This window comes from Grammomys surdaster, unplaced genomic scaffold, assembly GCF_004785775.1.
Source record: "Grammomys surdaster isolate TR1022 unplaced genomic scaffold, NIH_TR_1.0 721, whole genome shotgun sequence".
Taxonomy (NCBI): Eukaryota; Metazoa; Chordata; class Mammalia; order Rodentia; family Muridae; genus Grammomys; species Grammomys surdaster.
In genome coordinates this window covers 564,286-582,763 of record NW_021605140.1, presented here as the reverse complement: position 1 = coordinate 582,763, position 18,478 = coordinate 564,286, and the positions used below count along the sequence as shown (strand labels likewise).

The window sequence follows — 18,478 nt, the reverse complement described above, 5'->3', positions numbered from 1 at the left end:
TCAATAGCCATGTTACTAGAGCATTTTCTTTCATACAAAACCTTTAGGAAGCCAAAGTCAAATCATTGAGGAGGATTGTAGTGACAGGTGTATAAATTTGAGGACCTTATTTTACCAATTTAAAATACAGTCACCACAATTATAGTTTACTAATATTGTTTAATAAATAATTTCAATAGTTTAATTACAGTCCTGTGTAAAGCATCTTGTCCTTATCTAAGATGCCAAGTAGAAAATTGGCAACAAGAAGATTGGATGAAGAGGCAGGTTTGAGAAAGTAAGAAACTCTTAAGAGTGGATGTTTATCTTTGATATACTTCTTACTGTATATTAATAAACATTTATGGTCAAAAACTGATTAAAAATTTGTGCTTTGGGGACCCCAATGGAGGAGTTAGGGGAAGGACTGAAGGCACTGAACAGGTTTGCAACCCCATGGGAAGAACAACAATATCAACCAGCCGGACCCCCCAGAGCTTTCAAGGGCTAAATCACTAGCCAAAGAGTACACATGGAGGAGGGACCCATACCTCCAGCTGCCTATGTAGCAGAGGATGGCCTTGGTCCGGCATCAATAGGAGAGCCCCTTGGTCCTGTGAAGGTTTACTGTCCCAGCGCAGGGAATGCTAGGATGATGGGGCAGGAGTGGGTGGGTTGGTGGGTGAGCACCTCATAGAAGCAGGAGGTAGGGAGGATGGGATGGGGCTTTGGAGGGGAAACCGGGAAGAGGGATAACATTTGAAATGTAAATAAATAAAATAGCCAATAAAAAATTGTGCTTTATGCTTTTTAACAGTATCATAGAATTTGCTCTGAGTAAGAATTTACTTAAATGTTAATGTAAGGCTTATTGAATAGGTATATGAAATTATTTCCCATGATAGAAACAAATTAATGATGGTTGTTATGAAATACCTGGTAAGTTATAATTGTTACTAAGTGATCACATATCATGAAATTCAACTTGAGTAGAGTTTGAATGTGTTGAACCTAGCATTTATATGGAAGATTATAGTTTTTTTTTCTCTTGGTATCTTGAGGGTTTTATCCAGGTTGACACCTACTAGGCAAGGCCAGTGTATATCCCTGGTTCTACAAGCATGATTTTTGTTATCTGCTGATGTAATCAGTATATATTTACCAAATAAAATGCTATTTTGGGACATATGCATGTATAATTTGAGGTTAGAAATTTTGTAGGTACAGTTTTCCATGCCTTTTACTAATATGTCATTCTTTATTTTTTTCCCCCATGTTTTGAGTAAAGAGTTGAGTTGAAAGTGAGGAGAAATCAAAAGTTTTCAGGTCATAGTATAAATTTTATTTTTAGTTTTAACTATATGAATTCTATATTTGGGGACTCTATGATTAGAAGCAACAACTAGAAGATTGTGATTTTCTGAGAGACAGATTTTCTTTTTGAGATGGGTTCTCTTAGGTAAGAGAAGTTTGCCTAATAATGACCATCTTTCCTGAGGGCTATTTTCCTTTGTCACTACTGCTGGCTTTGAGTGAAGGTTAAACTCTTTACCTTTCACTTGTGGTATTGCAGATTCATAGATTCATGCTAACTGTTCTTTGAGGTTATTATGTCTAGCTGGAAGGGAAGGTAAAGTCTCATGTAATCTCAGCTGCCCACAAATTCCAAATCCTGTTTCTGCCTCCCCAGTGCTGGGAATACAGACATCAACCACCATTGCCCAATCAAAAGGTTACACTTAAATAATTATTGTTACTAAAGTCTAATACTTCTTTAGAGAAAGTATAAATAAGTTGTATGTCTCTGTATTTGATTGATTTTTGTGTTTGGCTTTTTGAGACAAGGTTTCTCTGTAGTCCCGGCTGTCCACAAACTCAAGAGATACTTTGGATCTTTCTCCTGAGTGCTGGGATTAAAGGTGTACACCACTATTCCTGGCTAGGTTTTGATGTGCAAGTCAGATGGAAAGAAGTGCATATGGTAGATGGTGGAGACATGGTTGCAGTCTGTAGATCTCAGATTGTTCTGGATCTGTGTATGTGTGTATATGTGTACACACACACACACACACACACACACACACAAACACACACAGATAAGTCTTTGAACTCACAAAGATCCACTGGCCTTTGCATCTGGTTATTATAAGCAGCTTTTGCTGCACATAGAAATTGTAGAAGCTGGACTGGTGAAATGGCTTATTAGGTAAAGGAACTTTGCTGCTAGGCCTGACCACCCAAGTTTGATTCCTGAGATTCATGTGGGGGAAGGAGTCTTCAAGTTGTCTTCTTGAGTTCCACATGTATGCTGTAGCACACACATAGATACAAACATATAAATAATTTTTTAAAAGATTAAAACACATATAGAAACATATATGGAGAAAGAAGCCATCATTTGCAGCCTATAACCTTTCTGATGATTAGGTTTTGTAGATATAGCTATCTAGTATTTTCCTTGGTTAGCCCCCCTCCCCTTTTTGAATAATGTTTTTCTATTCTCCTGAAATTTGTGTTGGTTTTTAAGAACGTCAGACCAGAAACTGTCACTAATGATGATGAAGAAGCCTTAGATGAAGAAACAAAGCGAAGAGACCAGATGATTAAAGGGGCCATTGAAGTTTTAATCCGAGAATATTCCAGTGAGCTAAATGCCCCCTCACAGGAGTCTGACTCTCACCCCAGGAAGAAGAAAAAGGAAAAGAAGGAGGACGTATGTGTTCTGACAATATAGTAATTGATATAATTTATTCTTCTGGAAAATACAGTGTTCCGTTAGAAACTCAGGGATTGTCTGTGTCATGAAAAATGTTGTAAAATACACATTGTTTATTAAGGGATAGTGAAAGTTCCATTTTGAATTTCAGTGTCTTTTGGGCATTTTAGTTTTATCATTGGCCAGATCTAACTGTATTACTGTAATTATTCATTATTTGGTCCCAAAAGTGGCTCTACTTGGAGTGTTTGGGAATACTAATTTAAATAGTCAGATATTAGGTAAAGTTGAAATTTTTCTTCATTGAAATGGAAGGATAAGAATAACCAATTGATAATAACTAAGAGGGTAAGTTACAGAAGTACTATTTTTTGGCAAGAATTATAGGTAAACCTTTTTTTAAGGGAGACAAATTTTATTTTGTGCATGCAAATACATATCAAGTGATAGTTTCTTACATCTTAGAATTCCTTATCTAAGGAAACAGTCCTGGTACTCTTAAGAGTATTTTGGCTATTGAAAAGAAAGCATGTGATGGGTGATAGAGGGATTTAAAGATAAATCATTTTCACTGTAATTTGAAATCAAGAAAATATCAGACGTAGTGTTTTGTTTCCTGGATAAGTGTGTAGTCAGTTTAATTATAGCACAATGTGAGCTGTTTTTTAAAAAATCTTTGTGGGTTTCTCTGCAGATTTTCCGTAGATTTCCAGTGGCCCCATTGATCCCTTACCCACTCATCACCAAGGTTCGTTTGAACTGTAGGCTTTGATTTTTATGTGTGCACTACTAACTACCAGATATGTGATTTTTATCATTATCATCATTATTATTACTATTATTATTACTATTATAAATTTACAACATTAGATTTTACTTCCAAGTTGGTTTTTGCTTAAATGTATTTGTAATACTTGCACAAAATACTGAATTGTGTCATTTTTTTATTAATGTATGTAAATCTATTCCTTTCTGTTCCCTTAATTTTAGGAGGATATAAATGCTATAGAAATGGAAGAAGACAAAAGAGATTTGATATCACGAGAGATCAGCAAATTCAGAGACACACACAAGGTAGTATTCTTGTTTTTTCAATTGATACCAATCTAGACTTTTTACAGAATCCAAAGCAAACAGACAAGAAAATCAACTTTGCATTAGAGTATAATTTGTTATTGCCTTTAATAGGCTTAATTGATACTGAGGTAGAAACAGAAGACTAATACCATATTTAAAAGTGGTCATTGCTAATTCTTCTCAATCACTGACTACTACAGTCATCTCACTTTAATATAACAAAAGTTAATATATAGATTTCAACATAAACATCAAAGTCAGATTGAACTATATTCAGGGGGCAGCAGAATAACATACATACAGTTCAGTTTATTTTGTGGGCAGGTCTTTAATCTTAGGACAAACTTTTTTTTAAAGAGCTGAGATTAAAATTTAAGATTTTATATTTGTGTGGATTAAGTTTGAGTGGGGGAGATTTTAAAAAGTAGGCCAGTGATACCAGACTTACCAAATTATAGATGCATGGAAGAACTGTAAATTCCCATAAAGCTAATCTATTCATTGACCCCCACCATTATGATAGAGATCATATGGTGACTAATGCAAGATGAAACTCTCAGCTTGGAAAGTAACAAGGAATAGGATGTAAGTATGAGCTTCTGTTTTTTATTATATTTATGGATGCCCCCTCAGAAAAATATGCAAAGGGGTAACTGGCTTGGAAATGGGTGTTTGTATATAGTAAATCCCACTCACGAGTTTTGCCTATTTAAAGCTTCTCTCAATGACAGTGCATCTGTGAATGTTCGCTGGTATTGAAGGTGATGCTTTCGGATGGTGAAATGCAAAGTGCATGATGTATTTTGATGTTAGAGGTAATAAGATATTACTGGTTCTGACTAGACTGAGAAGTATATAACTCAGTGGTGTTAAGTGTTCACTTTCTCTATATTGAATCTTAACTTTTTCTTACTGCTTTCAAAATCCCAAGTTGACAATTAATGCTGATTATCAGTGCTGCTGAACACTTAATGTCCAGATCCCCAACCATAGCTCAGTGCTTTTTCAGGAAGTAAATGTATCCAAAAGCACAAATGTAACTCCCAGAATTTTGAGAGTTACAATGGTGGTCTGTGGAAAGTTATAGTAGAATATTCTGTGTATGTGCACTATTCCAATTAAAGGCCGAGTAAGCTTAAAAATGGTATATAGTTGTGTGTGTGGTTTACCCCTCTTCTGTTTTTATTTATTTGTTTTAAGCCCTGTCATGTTATTGGTGAATTATAAGGAAATCAGGTTGGTAAAAAATCTTAATTCACAAGGTACTACTTCAGCATTTTAGGGGTTTGTCAGGCATTTCTCTGTCTTAGTATTATTTTACCGATGGCAATATTCTGAATTTCCAAAATATGATTTAGAAATAAAAGAAATCAAAACAAAAAAATAAAAACCAGTTCTCTTTGGGTGGTGTGGTTAAGGGGATATTTGAATTCTTAGCAATAAAACATGAGCTCAGTGAACCTTTGCATGTTTTGGTATGAGATTATTAAATAACCACAGACTGTTAGGGTATCAGCGTGGCAGGGGGCGTCCATTTACAGCACGGATGAGTCTGAAGAGAGAATAAGGTAAGATTTTTTTTTTTTTTTAAATTCTTTCCTTTTCTCTTCATAACTTTGTTAATTGTTTTAAGGAATCATTTCATTTCTTTAATCTTTCTTAAAATATATGCATATATGCTATATCTGCTTGTGTACATACACATATTGCATATATAATTAACTTTTTAGGAGGCATTTAGTATGGACTTGATTTTCCTTAGTTTTGTGTACATAGAACAAGTATACTTAAAATGACTTCTGAAAGAAATTGTATTTACATCAGAGAAAGGGTAGCATGTTAAACAACAGGAGTAAACAGTTGAGGACTTGTACAAAAGAAATTTAAATATCTGTAAGTATATATTATCTCCGAAATAATTTCTTAAGTATGACACTGAGGTAAGTTTTATGTAGTGTAGATTCATTTTAAAATATAAATTTTAAATTCCATTAGGAATGTTTTTGAAATTAGATTTTTCTCCCTGTAGTAGCTTTCGGTTTCTGGCCTCTCTCTCCCTGTCTCCTATCTCTCCTTTCTAATGTCAATGTATTCAGTATTGGCTTTGCCTGTATGCTAACTTAGGCCAGCCGCTGAATATATTGATGCCTCATGCACTAGCTTTTCTTTCATAATCTTCTCTCAGTTCTTTGGTCCATGAGCAAGAAAAAAAGTATCTAACAGGTAAGACTGCTTTTTAAAGTTTTAAATGCTTTACATTACTGAGAAAAAGAAAAATGCACATTTTATTGTTGCAGTTTAAATTTCATTTCAGTGAAATTAAACACAGAACTTCAGGGATAAAGATGTTTTGTTTTTGTTTTACTTGCTTGGGTTTGTGTTGTGCTTTCTTTTTTCCTCATCTTAGTTTATGTAGAAATCTTGTGGTACACTGGTAATCTTTCAGGAACACACTGGTCTAACTGTTTATCTGTGAACCGTGTACTTGCTCTTCCTCCCAGAAACATAGCTTGTAGGCAAGGTTAATCCAGTGTTGGCGGTCCATGTCCTAGTACAACATCTGTAAGTTAATACAAGATCCTTGCAAGGGTGGATTTATCATTGTAAATGTATCTTTAATTGTTTTACAGGCATAATGGTGGGCATAACTATTCTGCTGTTAACTATTGTAAATTAAAATAACTGTAATTATGTATATGTCGTTTGAAGTGAGTGGTTTTTAGTTTCTGTGTTTAGTGGAGTATCCATCTTATAATGGTAGGAATAAGTATTTACATATTTAAGACAAAAGATCTTGGCTATATTCTGCTTCTGTTTCTTTTGGAGGGTGGGCAACCTGGAGGGCAGAAGATTGTTGTTATCATGACTTACTTGACTGTCTTCCACCTCTACTTTAAAACCCTCATCTAGTTACCTTCAATAGTGAGAAATCTAGGGTCATAAATACTTTCACTGTTCCCACTGACTTACAGACATTTATAATGGGCAGAATTAAGCTTTAGTTTAATTGTCTTTCTAGAAATTACTAGGAATCACTACATGCTTCGTGGTTATTTTAGATATTAGTAGTCTGCCATTCTTACACAGATCTCCCCCCCCATCCCCAAGATTGGAAAGTCCTGGTTTGTGTGAAGTATTTGGTTTTGCACGAGATCTAGCTTTGTGATTATTTCTGTCTCCCTCTCTCTCTCTTTTTTTTTAAGCCACAAATCCTGGTAGTTTGGTGCTTTTTTTTTTAACCAGTATTGGGCATTGCGCCGGGGAAATCTATTTACTGGAGGCACAGAATTAACTCTAAAAGTACTTTTGTTGGTTTCTAGAAACTGGAAGAAGAGAAAGGCAAAAAAGAAAAAGAAAGACAGGAAATTGAGAAAGAACGGAGAGAAAGAGAGAGGGAACGTGAAAGGGAACGAGAAAGGCGAGAACGGGAACGAGAAAGGGAAAGAGAACGTGAACGAGAAAAGGAAAAAGAACGGGAGCGGGAACGAGAACGGGATAGGGATCGTGACCGCACAAAAGAGAGAGACCGAGACCGAGAGAGAGATCGGGACCGGGATCGAGAAAGGAGCTCAGATCGAAATAAGGATCGGAGCCGATCAAGGTAAAACGTCATACAGTTGTTTCTGGTATTGTAATTAAGAGATTTCCTCTGTGTAACTATGTGAATTTGAGTGTTAAAGTTTTCCATAGTCTGGCTATATTGTACATACAATGACATTATTTATGAAAGTAACAATTTTTGTTTTTGTTTTTTTGAGACAGGGTCTTTCTATGTAGCCTTGGTTGTCCTAGAACTAACTCTGTAGACCAGATTGGCCTCAAACTCACAGAGATATGCCTGGCTTCTGCCTCCGAGTGCTGGGAATAAAGGTTCTTGCCACCACTGCCACTAGAGATGAAGCTGAGGCAAAGGGATGCATTCACCATCAGTGGTTAGATAGTAAGTTCCAGGCTAACCAGATGCATAACGAGCTCTTCTCAAAGGCAGTAATGGGACTGGAAGGATACCTCAGCAGTTAAGAGCACTTCCTGCTCTTCTAGGATCAGTATCCAGGACCAATGCGATGACTCCCTGCTGTAGTTCCAGGAGATCTAACACATGGAGCACATATATACACGCAGGCAAATTACTCATACACATAAAATAATAGTGTGCTGGATGTGGTGGCACACACCTTTAATCCAGCACACAGGAGCCAGAAGCAGGGCAGTCTCTGAGTTCCAAGACAGCCTAGTGGAAACATTTTCTTGAGAAACAAACAAAAAAGATGTATGTTTTTAATTTTCAGTCTTGAGGGTAGAAGGAGGTGGGGTGATTGATGGAGGTGAGAAAAACCATGTGTTTTTCTTTTCTGTAGTTACTTTCTATCTGAGGCTAGTTTTTGTGAGCCTAGAACCAATTACTCCTTCAGTGTTAGGGCCAGCAGTTTCACTATTTCCTTAAATTGGTAGACTTATTTTCTATTTGCACTGAGACTTTCTACCAGTATTTTCAAAAGTATGTGTGGCTGTGTCCCTGAGCCCATTTGTTTTTAGAGGTATTGTTATTGTAAATTTTTTGGTAATTTATTTGTAATAATATGTAAAAATCAGAAAAGAACAATGATTGAAAAGATAGAAAAACACATCAAAAACTTTCAAAATACATGACTTGTTGCAATGTAGCTTGATGAGATAAAACTGTCTTGGGAATGATCAAGTTTATTTCAGTTTAGTGTTCTGTATAACAACAGTTGATCATACAAGGAAGCAGAGCAGTAGCCTGAGGCAGTTGGTGAAGCAGAAACTATGGCCAAATGTCTTGTATAACATAGGACCACCTGCCCAGAGATGGTGCTCCCTACCCCACTGTGAGCTGGGTCCTCTCACATCAGTCTTTAGTTATGACAGTCCCTGCATGCAGACTTGCCAATCTGTTTGGAGACATTTTTCTCAATATTCCCAGATATGTCTAGATTTGTGTCACATTGATAAAAACGCAACTATCATTATACCTGCACCATGTTGATGGAATTGCATGCTTAGTGTATATTATCTCCTCTCTTCTCCCTTTCTGATATAGTCCTTGGTGAGAATTTGGCACTCTATGAGATCAAACAATTTCTTTTTAAAAGGTATCCTTCAAAGCTAGGCCTGGTGGTGCACACCTTTAGTCCCAGCACTTGGGAGGCAGAAGCAGACACATCTCTGAGTTAAAACCCTGATGTCTAGCAAGTTCTAGGACAATTGAAACTGTGCATAAATGAGACCCTGTCTCATAAAAAACGTGCACAAGTACAAATGCCTATTATAGCATGTTGTCTCCTGCCCACATAGATTTATCATTAGGCTAACATTGTGCTATACTTGTAAGTGTATTTTTTTTCTTAAATATTCATTTTTAATTGTGTATGTGTTTGTCTGTATGCATGCAAATAGAATACCCTCAGAGGCTAGACAGGGTGGATTTCCTGGAACTGAAATTTTAGGCAATTGTATGTTATCTGATGTGGGTACCAGTAACCAAACTGACCCTCTGCAAATAGTAAATGTTCTTAACTGCAGAACCGTCTCTAGTTCTTGTAGTGTAGTTTTATTCTAAATTAAATAGTCAACTTATTTATGTGTATTTGGCGAGGAGGGGTGTCTGGATTTTATGTAGTCTAGGTGGGCCTTGAACTCCTGATTCTCTTACCTTAGCTTCATGAGTAGCTGTGATTATAGGTATTGAGCTGCCTATAATTTGTTTTTAAATTTCTTATTTATAAGGTTTACCTAGTGTATGTTTCCTAGAGATTGCAAAGTTTAAGAGTGTGCCAAGATTGTACCAACCAAGACAAGAACAAATTGCTGGTATCAAAAATTTTGAGTGCTGTTGATACACAAAGCATGCCAAAATTCTCTTTTTTTTTCTGAAATGTTTGCCAGAATCATATTCCTCTATATATAGTGATGTAAAGTAAACAAAAACAAATTTCTGAGGCAGTCTTATGTTTCCCAGGCTGTTTCTGGTTGTCTCTTTGTTTCTGTCTGTCTGTCTCTGCCTGCCTCTCTCTCTCCCTCCCTCCTCCCCCCTCTCTGTATGTGTGTATGCATGCGTCCGTGTATAGTTAGCCTTGAACTTTTTCCTCTCAAATACTGTAATAGAGGGCATGCACCACTCCACTCTTGCCTGGCTATAGATTGCCCCTTCCCTTTAAAGGTTTATTATTTTTATGTGCATTGATTTTTTTTTTCTATATGTATATGTCTGTGCAAGGGTACTATATGCTCTGGAATGAGAGTTTAATAGACAGCTGTGGGCTGCCATGGATGTGATGGGATTTGAACCTGGGTCTTCTGGAAGAGCAGCCAGTGCTCTAACCTGACAAGCTATTTCTCCAGCCCCCTTAGAGTGTCTTTTTGTTTTTGTTTTTTTGAGACAGGGTTTCTCTATATAGCCCTGGCTGTCCTGGAACTCACTCTGTAGACCAGGCTGGCCTCGAACTCAGAAATCCACCTGTCTCTGCCTCCCAAGTGCTGGGATTAAAGGCATGCGCCACCACTGCCCGACTTAGAGTGTCTTTTTAACGTGTTTTACTAGTCTTTTATATTTCATTTGAGAAAGAGCGGTATGCTCTCATCCTTTTTTTTTTTTTAAGGCAGGTTCTCTATAAAGACCTGTAGAAGACCAGGATGATCCCAAATGTACAGAGGTCAGCTTTCCATTGCTTCCCAGACATTTTGGATTAAAATTGTTTGCCACCATGCCTGACCATATTCTTTTGTATAAAATTGTGTATCTCAGGCTATGATTAGTCACAATTACTAATTTTTCAGTCTTTTACGTAATCTTACAATAGTTTTTTGTTTTTTGTTTTTTTTTTTTTTTTTTTTTCGAGACAGGGTTTCTCTGTGTGTAGCCCTGGCTGTCCTGGAACTTACTCCGTAGACCAGGCTAGCCGCGAACTCTCGAACTCAGAGATCCGCCTGCCTCTGCCTCCCAAGTGCTGGGATTAAAGGCGTGAGCCACCACCGCCCGGCTTACAATGGTTTTTATGTTTATTTTTTGTAATGTGTATAATTGCTAGCATTGACTTCAGAATGTAATTTAGAACTTGTAGTTAGAATTAGAATCTGTGGCTTTTTGTTTAATTTCTACATTGGAATTAAAATGCAGGGACTTGTTCACTTTAGAAAAAATACCTTCCTTGAATTTTACTTTTGATTCCCTAGTCTATGTCTCTTTGAGTGTAGAGAAATGAACACTAAATTTTGAGTTCTTTATGTCTTGATTTATCATACATGTTACAGTTTCATTTGGTTCCTAAAGAAAAAGAATAGAATTCTATAAAATACATGATATATTTAATGTTCTGTTTCCATAGAGAAAAAAGCAGAGATCGTGAAAGGGAACGGGAGCGGGAACGAGAGAGAGAACGGGAACGGGAACGAGAGCGAGAGAGAGAGCGGGAGAGAGAACGGGAGCGTGAAAGAGAGAAAGACAAGAAAAGAGACAGAGAAGAGGATGAAGAAGATGCATATGAACGAAGAAAACTTGAACGAAAACTGCGAGAGAAAGAGGCTGCTTATCAAGAGGTAAACTGAGGAGATGCTCTTTCTGAAAAGCAGTTTACTTAGGATGGTAAGGCATGTTTTACAGAATCCTTTGTTGAGTTTTAAATTTCTGAAACTTTTTTTCTTAGCGTCTTAAGAATTGGGAAATCAGAGAACGAAAGAAAACTAGGGAATATGAGAAGGAGGCAGAAAGAGAAGAGGAAAGAAGAAGAGAAATGGTAAGCTTTTAGGTTTGTTTGTTTATTGAGGTTTTTCAAGACAGGATTTCTCTGTGTATGTAGCCCTGGCTGTCCTGGAACTCACTCTGTAGACCAGGCTAGCCTCGAACTCAGAAATCCGCCTGCCTATGCCTCCCAAGTGCTGGGATTAAAGGCGTGTGCCATCCCTGCCCGGCGAGCTTTTAGGTTTAAAAGCGGGTATTGTCAAGTCAGAAACACTCAGTTTTACTGTCAAACAGAAAACTTTATAAATGAAATGTCAGCTTCTCATGTAATTATTATTATTATTATTATTTTGAGGTGGTCTCACTATCCTGGAATCACTAATGTAGACTAGGCTAGTCTTGAACTCATAGCGGTGGCCTGGATTTCTTATTCCAAATAACTTTGAGATAGATTCAGTATGTATCTCTCCCTACTTTTCAAATACTTGGCTGCCCATTAATGAATGTTTGCATGGTATCAGTCTACCCTAGTGAGTTATGGAAGCTTAGAATTAAGATTCTAAAAACTTGTTGAGCTGGGAGAGTTTCCTACAGCTACAACTATAAGTTTTAGTCCCCATTCCTAAGTTCTGAGTTCAATCAGCCAATTACTTGGTTGACACCCTCAAGTTGTACCCTGACTTCCACATATGTCTTGTGACATCCATAGGCACATAAACAAATAAATAAAATGCCATAAAGTTTTTCTTTAAAATAGCTATGGAAATTTGTTAATTAGTGTAGTTGTGCAGTTTATTGGAAGTTGTTCTGTTGCATGTAGCAATTGTTTTTTTAGTTTTCAGTCTTGGGATTTTTTGAGACAAGGTTTTTTTGTGTAGCTCCTGGAACTCCGTAGACTAGGAATGCCTTGAACTCACAGAGATCTACCTGTCCATATGACCCATTGAGATTAAAGGTGTGCATCATTACCCCTTGGTTTGTCTTTGGTTTTAAGATTTATTCATTTTTACTTTATATGCTTCGTGTATTGACTGCATGCATATATTTATGTGTGAGGAAGGGCAGATCCTATGGGACTGGAATTAGAGACAGTTGTGAACTGCCGTATAGGAGCCAGGAATTGAACCAGGGTCCTGGAGGAACAGCCAGTGGTCTTAACTACTGAGCCATTTTTTTTTCCCCAGCCCTTCTTGGCAGTGTCGTAAGCAGAAGTATATTTAGCACTTACCAAACGAGGTAGTTTTCTTATGCTTTCATATTCTCTTCATATAGTCACAACATTAGATTTGTGTTTTATTTGTACTGATAACTGTTAGGATGAACCAGTTGGCATAGTTTTAAGTGTAGGGATAAAAATTGCTTCAATAGTATGTACTGTGTCTTCTGTAGAGCCCTGTGTGTGGCTTATGTCTTTAATCCCAGCACTCTCAGCATAAGAAGCAGGCAGATCCAGTTCGACTCCAGCCTGATACAGTGAGATCCTGTCTCAAGAAAACAAATAAATAAACAAAAAGTGTGTTGTGTCTTTATCAGACTGTAAAGTTTACTTTATCTTTAGTTAGTGGCTTATCCATTTTAAACACTTCAAGATGAAAACAAAGTGAGACATTAAGAATTTTTAGAAGTAAACAAAGGATGCATTATCTAGTGCATATAACAACTAGATAATACGTGTTCTCTGAATCATAGATCCTTCTTGTCAATAGAATTGTTTAAAATAGTTTTATTTGAATAAATTAATGTAGGATGAAAGCATTTATTTTGGAATTTAATTTTTTCCCCTCGTGTTTAAGTAGCATATATGTTCAGTACAAGTTAAAGTTTCCTAGAGTAATAAATGCATTGGGGTTAGTGTGTACATAGCCTGACCTGTATATTTATTTATACTTTGAACATTGAAGATACATAGAATACTCAACAAGAATGTATTTTTGGAATTAGTTCAGGGGTATTTGTTTAGCATACTGTTATGTGGATGTTTTTCATGTCTCAGTTATGTCCTAAAGCTGACCTGTTTTAAAGTTTTATATGATACCCATTTCATATATGAAGTAATGAGAAGTATAAAATTTTAAGTTCTATGTATATGGAGAAAAGTAATTTCCTAAGAAAGGGAAAGGAAGTAATCTGACTCTTACTTACGTGAGGGTTATGATATTGTCTTTCATTTCTGCAAAGGCTAAAGAGGCCAAACGACTAAAGGAATTCCTAGAAGATTATGATGACGATAGAGATGACCCGAAGTACTACAGGTAAGTAAGCAGACTGCGGGGCTATTTGTGAGTGTGAGAATATTAAGTGTGCTTAGCTATTAGAATCAATAATTTAAAGTGTCTTTAGAGGGGGGCCCATGATGGAGGGTCATTTTTTAGCAAGTTATACCTTTTAACTATTTAGAATGCTCTATATTGATAAATAAATGTGAACTTATGGATTGAGTCATTTTATATTTTTTTGTACTGGGTGATCTGCTTTACTGTATAATTCAGACCTTTGATTGCTAGGATTAATTAAAGTCATGTATATCACAGCCAGATGTTTTAGTAGGATGGTCAACTTCATACAGTGTTAAGCATTCATTCTGTACTGTCTTAGTTACACCTTTATATCCTAAAGTCTATTAGCAATTTGTGTTTAGTCTTCATTCTTTACATCTGAAAAAAAATACAAATTAAGTGTTGAGTCTTAAGTTTGTAACAGGCACAAAACAGCTGTCTTCCCCTTGAAAGTTATCTTTGGGCTTTTTTAGACACTTTAGCGTGATTTTTCAGAATAAAATAACACCTCTGGGCTTACTTGTTACACATTAATGTCAACAGCACACTGTCTTGGATGTTTAACTGGGTCTTAGCATTCACTTACTTGATTTCTAGTATTGAGGAAAGTCTGCGTTTGATCATTAACGGCATCCTATTAACTTTACAGGGGTAGTGCTCTTCAGAAACGGTTGCGAGATCGGGAAAAAGAAATGGAAGCCGATGAACGAGACAGGAAGAGGGAGAAGGAAGAACTTGAGGAAATCAGGCAACGCTTACTGGCAGAAGGGCATCCAGATCCGGATGCAGAGCTCCAGAGGGTGAGCTACTATAACATTTGAAATTGTTTAGTTTTAAATTACTTTATCATCTAAAAGTCAGCTATGATATATTTTAGTTTGTGGATAAAAGGATTACACCATGTGTGCATTTGGACTTAATAATGCTGTTATGTGGAAGATTATATCATCAATCTTAAGTGAACTCACAACTTTATATATGTATGTTTGGGGAACACTTTAGTGGTGGAACATATGTACAAGCCAGAAGTGTCTCAGGTATCGATGCTTCCACAGAAGCAGTTCACTGTGGTTTGAGATGGAATCTCTCAATGTTATCCTGGCAGGCTAGGGATTTGCCTGTCACCGCATTGCTCCAGTTGTCATTCCTTCAGCATTTGCTGCCTTGAGTGTAGTAGGCACTAGAAATCAAGTGCGTTTCCTCAGGTTTGCATAGCTGTCATTTAACTAACTGAGCACCTTGAATTCATACCTCATTTTGTAAATGTCTTACACATCAAATAAGTCTTTACTTATTGGTGACAATCTTTTAATACAATTTAGACAGAAAGCTGTATTTACAATTTGATTTGTAGTATCTTTTTTGTTTTGTTTTGTTTGTTTTTCGAGACAGGGTTTCTCTGTGTAGCTCTGGCTGTCCTGGAACTCACTCTGTAGATCAGGCTGGCCTCGAACTCAGAAATCCGCCTGCCTCTGCCTCCCAAGTGCTGGGATTAAAGGCGTGCGCCACCACTGCCCAGCTGAAATACTTTCTTATTAAAAGATGTTTTCATTTCCTAACATCTCATTTAAAAAAATATTTGTTATTTCTTTTTTTATTTTTTATTTTTATTTTTTTATGGGTATGAGTTTGCTTACATGTAAATATATGTACCACAGTTGTGCTTGCTACCCTCAAAGGTCAGATCTTCTGAAACTGGAGTGACAGATGGTCTGGGAACTGTACCTGGGTTCTCTTTAAGAACAGGAAATGAGGGGCTGGAGGGATTGCTCAGTGGTTAAGAGCGCTGACTGCTCTTTCAGAGGTCCTGAGTTCAATTCCCAGCAACCACATGGTGGCTCACAACCATCTGTAATGGGATCTGATGTCTCTTCTGGTGTGTCTGAAGACAGCTACAGTGTGTGTGTGTGTGTGTGTGTGTATGTGTGTGTACAATCAAATAAAGCTTTAAAGAAAAAAGAGAACAGCAAATGTTCTTTATCACTGAGCTGTCATTTCAACCCACTAGCTTGTCATGTAGAAGCAGAATAGATTATACAGTGCTCTTATTTTCGCATTTAAGAACTGTCATTTTCCTTTAATCCCAGCACTTGGGAGGCAGAGGCAGGCGGATTTCTTAGTTTGAGGCTAGCTTGATCTACACGGTGAGTTCCAGGACAGCCAAGGCTACACAGAGAAACCCTGTCTCGAAAAAACAAAAAAAAGAACAAAAAAAAACCAAAAAACCTGTCATTTTAAAAACACTTTCAATTCTTCTGTCTTTTATGAAGGTTTTATATTTTTACATGTTATATGCCTCAACAAAAATAAGCCACGTCTTTTCATGTTCCTTTTTGTTATTGTTTATTGAGTGTTGAATCCCCTGGGACTGGAGTTACAGACAACTGTCAGCTGTAGCTATGTGGGTTCAAGTCCTTTAGCAAAGCAAACAATGCTTTTAACCTCTGAATCACTTTTCTTATTCCTAGTGCTTAGTTCTTAATTTTATGTAGGGTTGAGGATGTAGGATTGAGCCCACTGGTCAAGTTAATCAACTATTTTACATAAGATATATGTAAAGCAAGCCCAACAGTGATGGGGCATGCTTTTAATCCCAGCATTCAGAGCCAGCCTGTTCTACAGAGTAAATCCAGGACAGTGAGGGCTACACAGAGAGACCCTGTCTCAAAAGGAAACAAACAAAAGAAAACAAAAAACCAAAAATATATATAAAGCAAAGGGAAGAATTACAGTAGTAGTCTTTTCTAAAGTTAACCAAGTAGTGTTTTTTGGTTGCAGATGGAACAAGAGGCTGAGAGGCGTAGGCAACCTCAAATAAAGCAAGAGCCAGAATCAGAGGAGGAGGAGGAAGAAAAGCAAGAAAAAGAAGAAAAACGAGAGGAGCCTGTCGAAGAGGAAGAAGAACCAGAGCAAAAGCCTTGTCTCAAACCGACTTTGAGACCCATCAGCTCTGCTCCATCTGTGTCCTCTGCCAGTGGCAATGCAACACCCAACACTCCTGGGGATGAGTCTCCTTGTGGTATTATTATTCCTCATGAAAACTCACCAGATCAACAGCAGCCTGAGGAGCATAGGCCAAAGATAGGACTAAGTCTGAAATTGGGTATGTCTGTTTTACCCTTTCTTTTCCTGTCCCCCATGTCCCAATAAGTTCCACTGTAAGGATAAAACAATCCGTATACATACATAGTTCCATGATAGGTAGATAGCAAAGTGTTCAACAATGCCTTTCTAGCTCACGATTGTTTTCATAGTTCTACTAGTGCTCCTATATCTCCAGCTGCCTCCAGTTCTGAGAAGAAGTGAAAAGTTAAATTTTCTAGCACTTGTGAGTAGAGAGTTACTACTTTTTTTTTTTTTTTACAGTTGGGATCTTTCTCGAAGAATTGTGAAAATATGTTGCACTTTTTGAGGGATGGTGGGTTGTCAGATTTAGCATTTGAAAATGATTTTTTTCAACTAAGATAGTGTTTTTAACTATAGGTGCTTCCAATAGTCCTGGCCAACCTAATTCAGTGAAGAGAAAGAAACTGCCTGTAGATAGTGTCTTTAACAAATTCGAGGATGAAGACAGTGATGATGTGCCCAGAAAAAGGAAACTGGTTCCCCTGGATTATGGTGAAGATGATAAAAATGCCACCAAAGGCACTGTGAACACTGAAGAAAAGCGCAAGCACATTAAGAGTCTCATTGAGAAAATTCCCACAGCCAAGCCCGAGCTCTTCGCTTACCCTTTGGATTGGTCTATTGTGGATTCTGTGAGTAGCACACTGTATGTCAAATGTCTGGTTTCCAGTGTGACATACAGTCTTACTTGATATTAGCAATAATAGCAAATAAGATGTGCTTAATTATCATACAGAGTAATAAAAGCAAAAACACTATGTAGTTGAAATTAGAAAAATGATTAGCTTTATATATTCTTTCACAATGTATATATCTTTTTTCCTGCGTTCTGTCCTTCATTATCTAATAACTACCTTTTTAAATCTTGTTAAATGTTCCCTGCACTGTACAGCTTAATAGTCCTTATACAAGCTAAGTGACATATGTGGAAGAAATGTGAAATATTTTTTTTTCTGAATTTGTGTGACCACACTTAATGTTTCATGGCTGTGTTAATTCCGTTTTCCTGCCAGTTTCCTGATTTTATACAGTTTTTAAATATGTCCCATACTTGTATTATCCATTCATTGTTGATGGATATCTTGGTTGGTTCATCCTTCTTTCTGTAGTAAATAGAGCAGTAAAACCATGGAAGTTCAAGTGCTTGTTTGGTAGAATATCATAGGCATAGAATAGGCATAGAATATTGTGAGTTTGGTAGTTGTTTATTTGTTTCTTTATTTTTGGGCAGTTTCTCAAAATGTACCTGTCCTGGAACTCACAGAGGTCTGCTGGTCTCTGTCTTTTTTGAGTGCTGTATTGAAAGTCTGTGCCCCTACACTTGACTTATTTTGGTCTTAAATTAATGAATTTTGTGTGACTATAATAGAACGTTTCAATTCTTTCGTTCTTCAACTAGGCTTTGTTTTGCAGATACTGATGGAACGCAGAATCCGGCCATGGATCAATAAGAAAATCATAGAATACATAGGTGAAGAAGAAGCTACATTAGTTGATTTTGTTTGTTCTAAGGTTGGTCTTTTTCCTCCTCCGTCTACACAAAATTTAGTTCAGATACTTCCTAAAATAAAAAAGTTCGAGTACTTAATAATTCTATTTTAATTA

At 36.9% G+C, this 18,478-nt stretch overlaps 1 protein-coding gene across 3 annotated transcripts in view; it reads left to right on the top strand.

Annotated features, from left to right (window-relative positions):
* Rbm25 (RNA binding motif protein 25) overlaps positions 1–18,478 on the top strand; it is a 45,635-nt gene that overhangs the window by 22,595 nt on the left and 4,562 nt on the right. For all 3 annotated transcript variants that reach the window (XM_028782135.1, XM_028782136.1, XM_028782134.1), the window contains 11 exons: positions 2,507–2,692; positions 3,390–3,443; positions 3,686–3,769; positions 7,093–7,373; positions 11,119–11,329; positions 11,437–11,526; positions 13,650–13,723; positions 14,397–14,547; positions 16,526–16,850; positions 17,231–17,505; positions 18,287–18,385. In XM_028782135.1, coding sequence (XP_028637968.1) covers positions 2,507–2,692; positions 3,390–3,443; positions 3,686–3,769; positions 7,093–7,373; positions 11,119–11,329; positions 11,437–11,526; positions 13,650–13,723; positions 14,397–14,547; positions 16,526–16,850; positions 17,231–17,505; positions 18,287–18,385 — 1,830 coding nt within the window. The remainder of the gene's footprint in view (positions 1–2,506; positions 2,693–3,389; positions 3,444–3,685; positions 3,770–7,092; positions 7,374–11,118; positions 11,330–11,436; positions 11,527–13,649; positions 13,724–14,396; positions 14,548–16,525; positions 16,851–17,230; positions 17,506–18,286; positions 18,386–18,478) is intronic.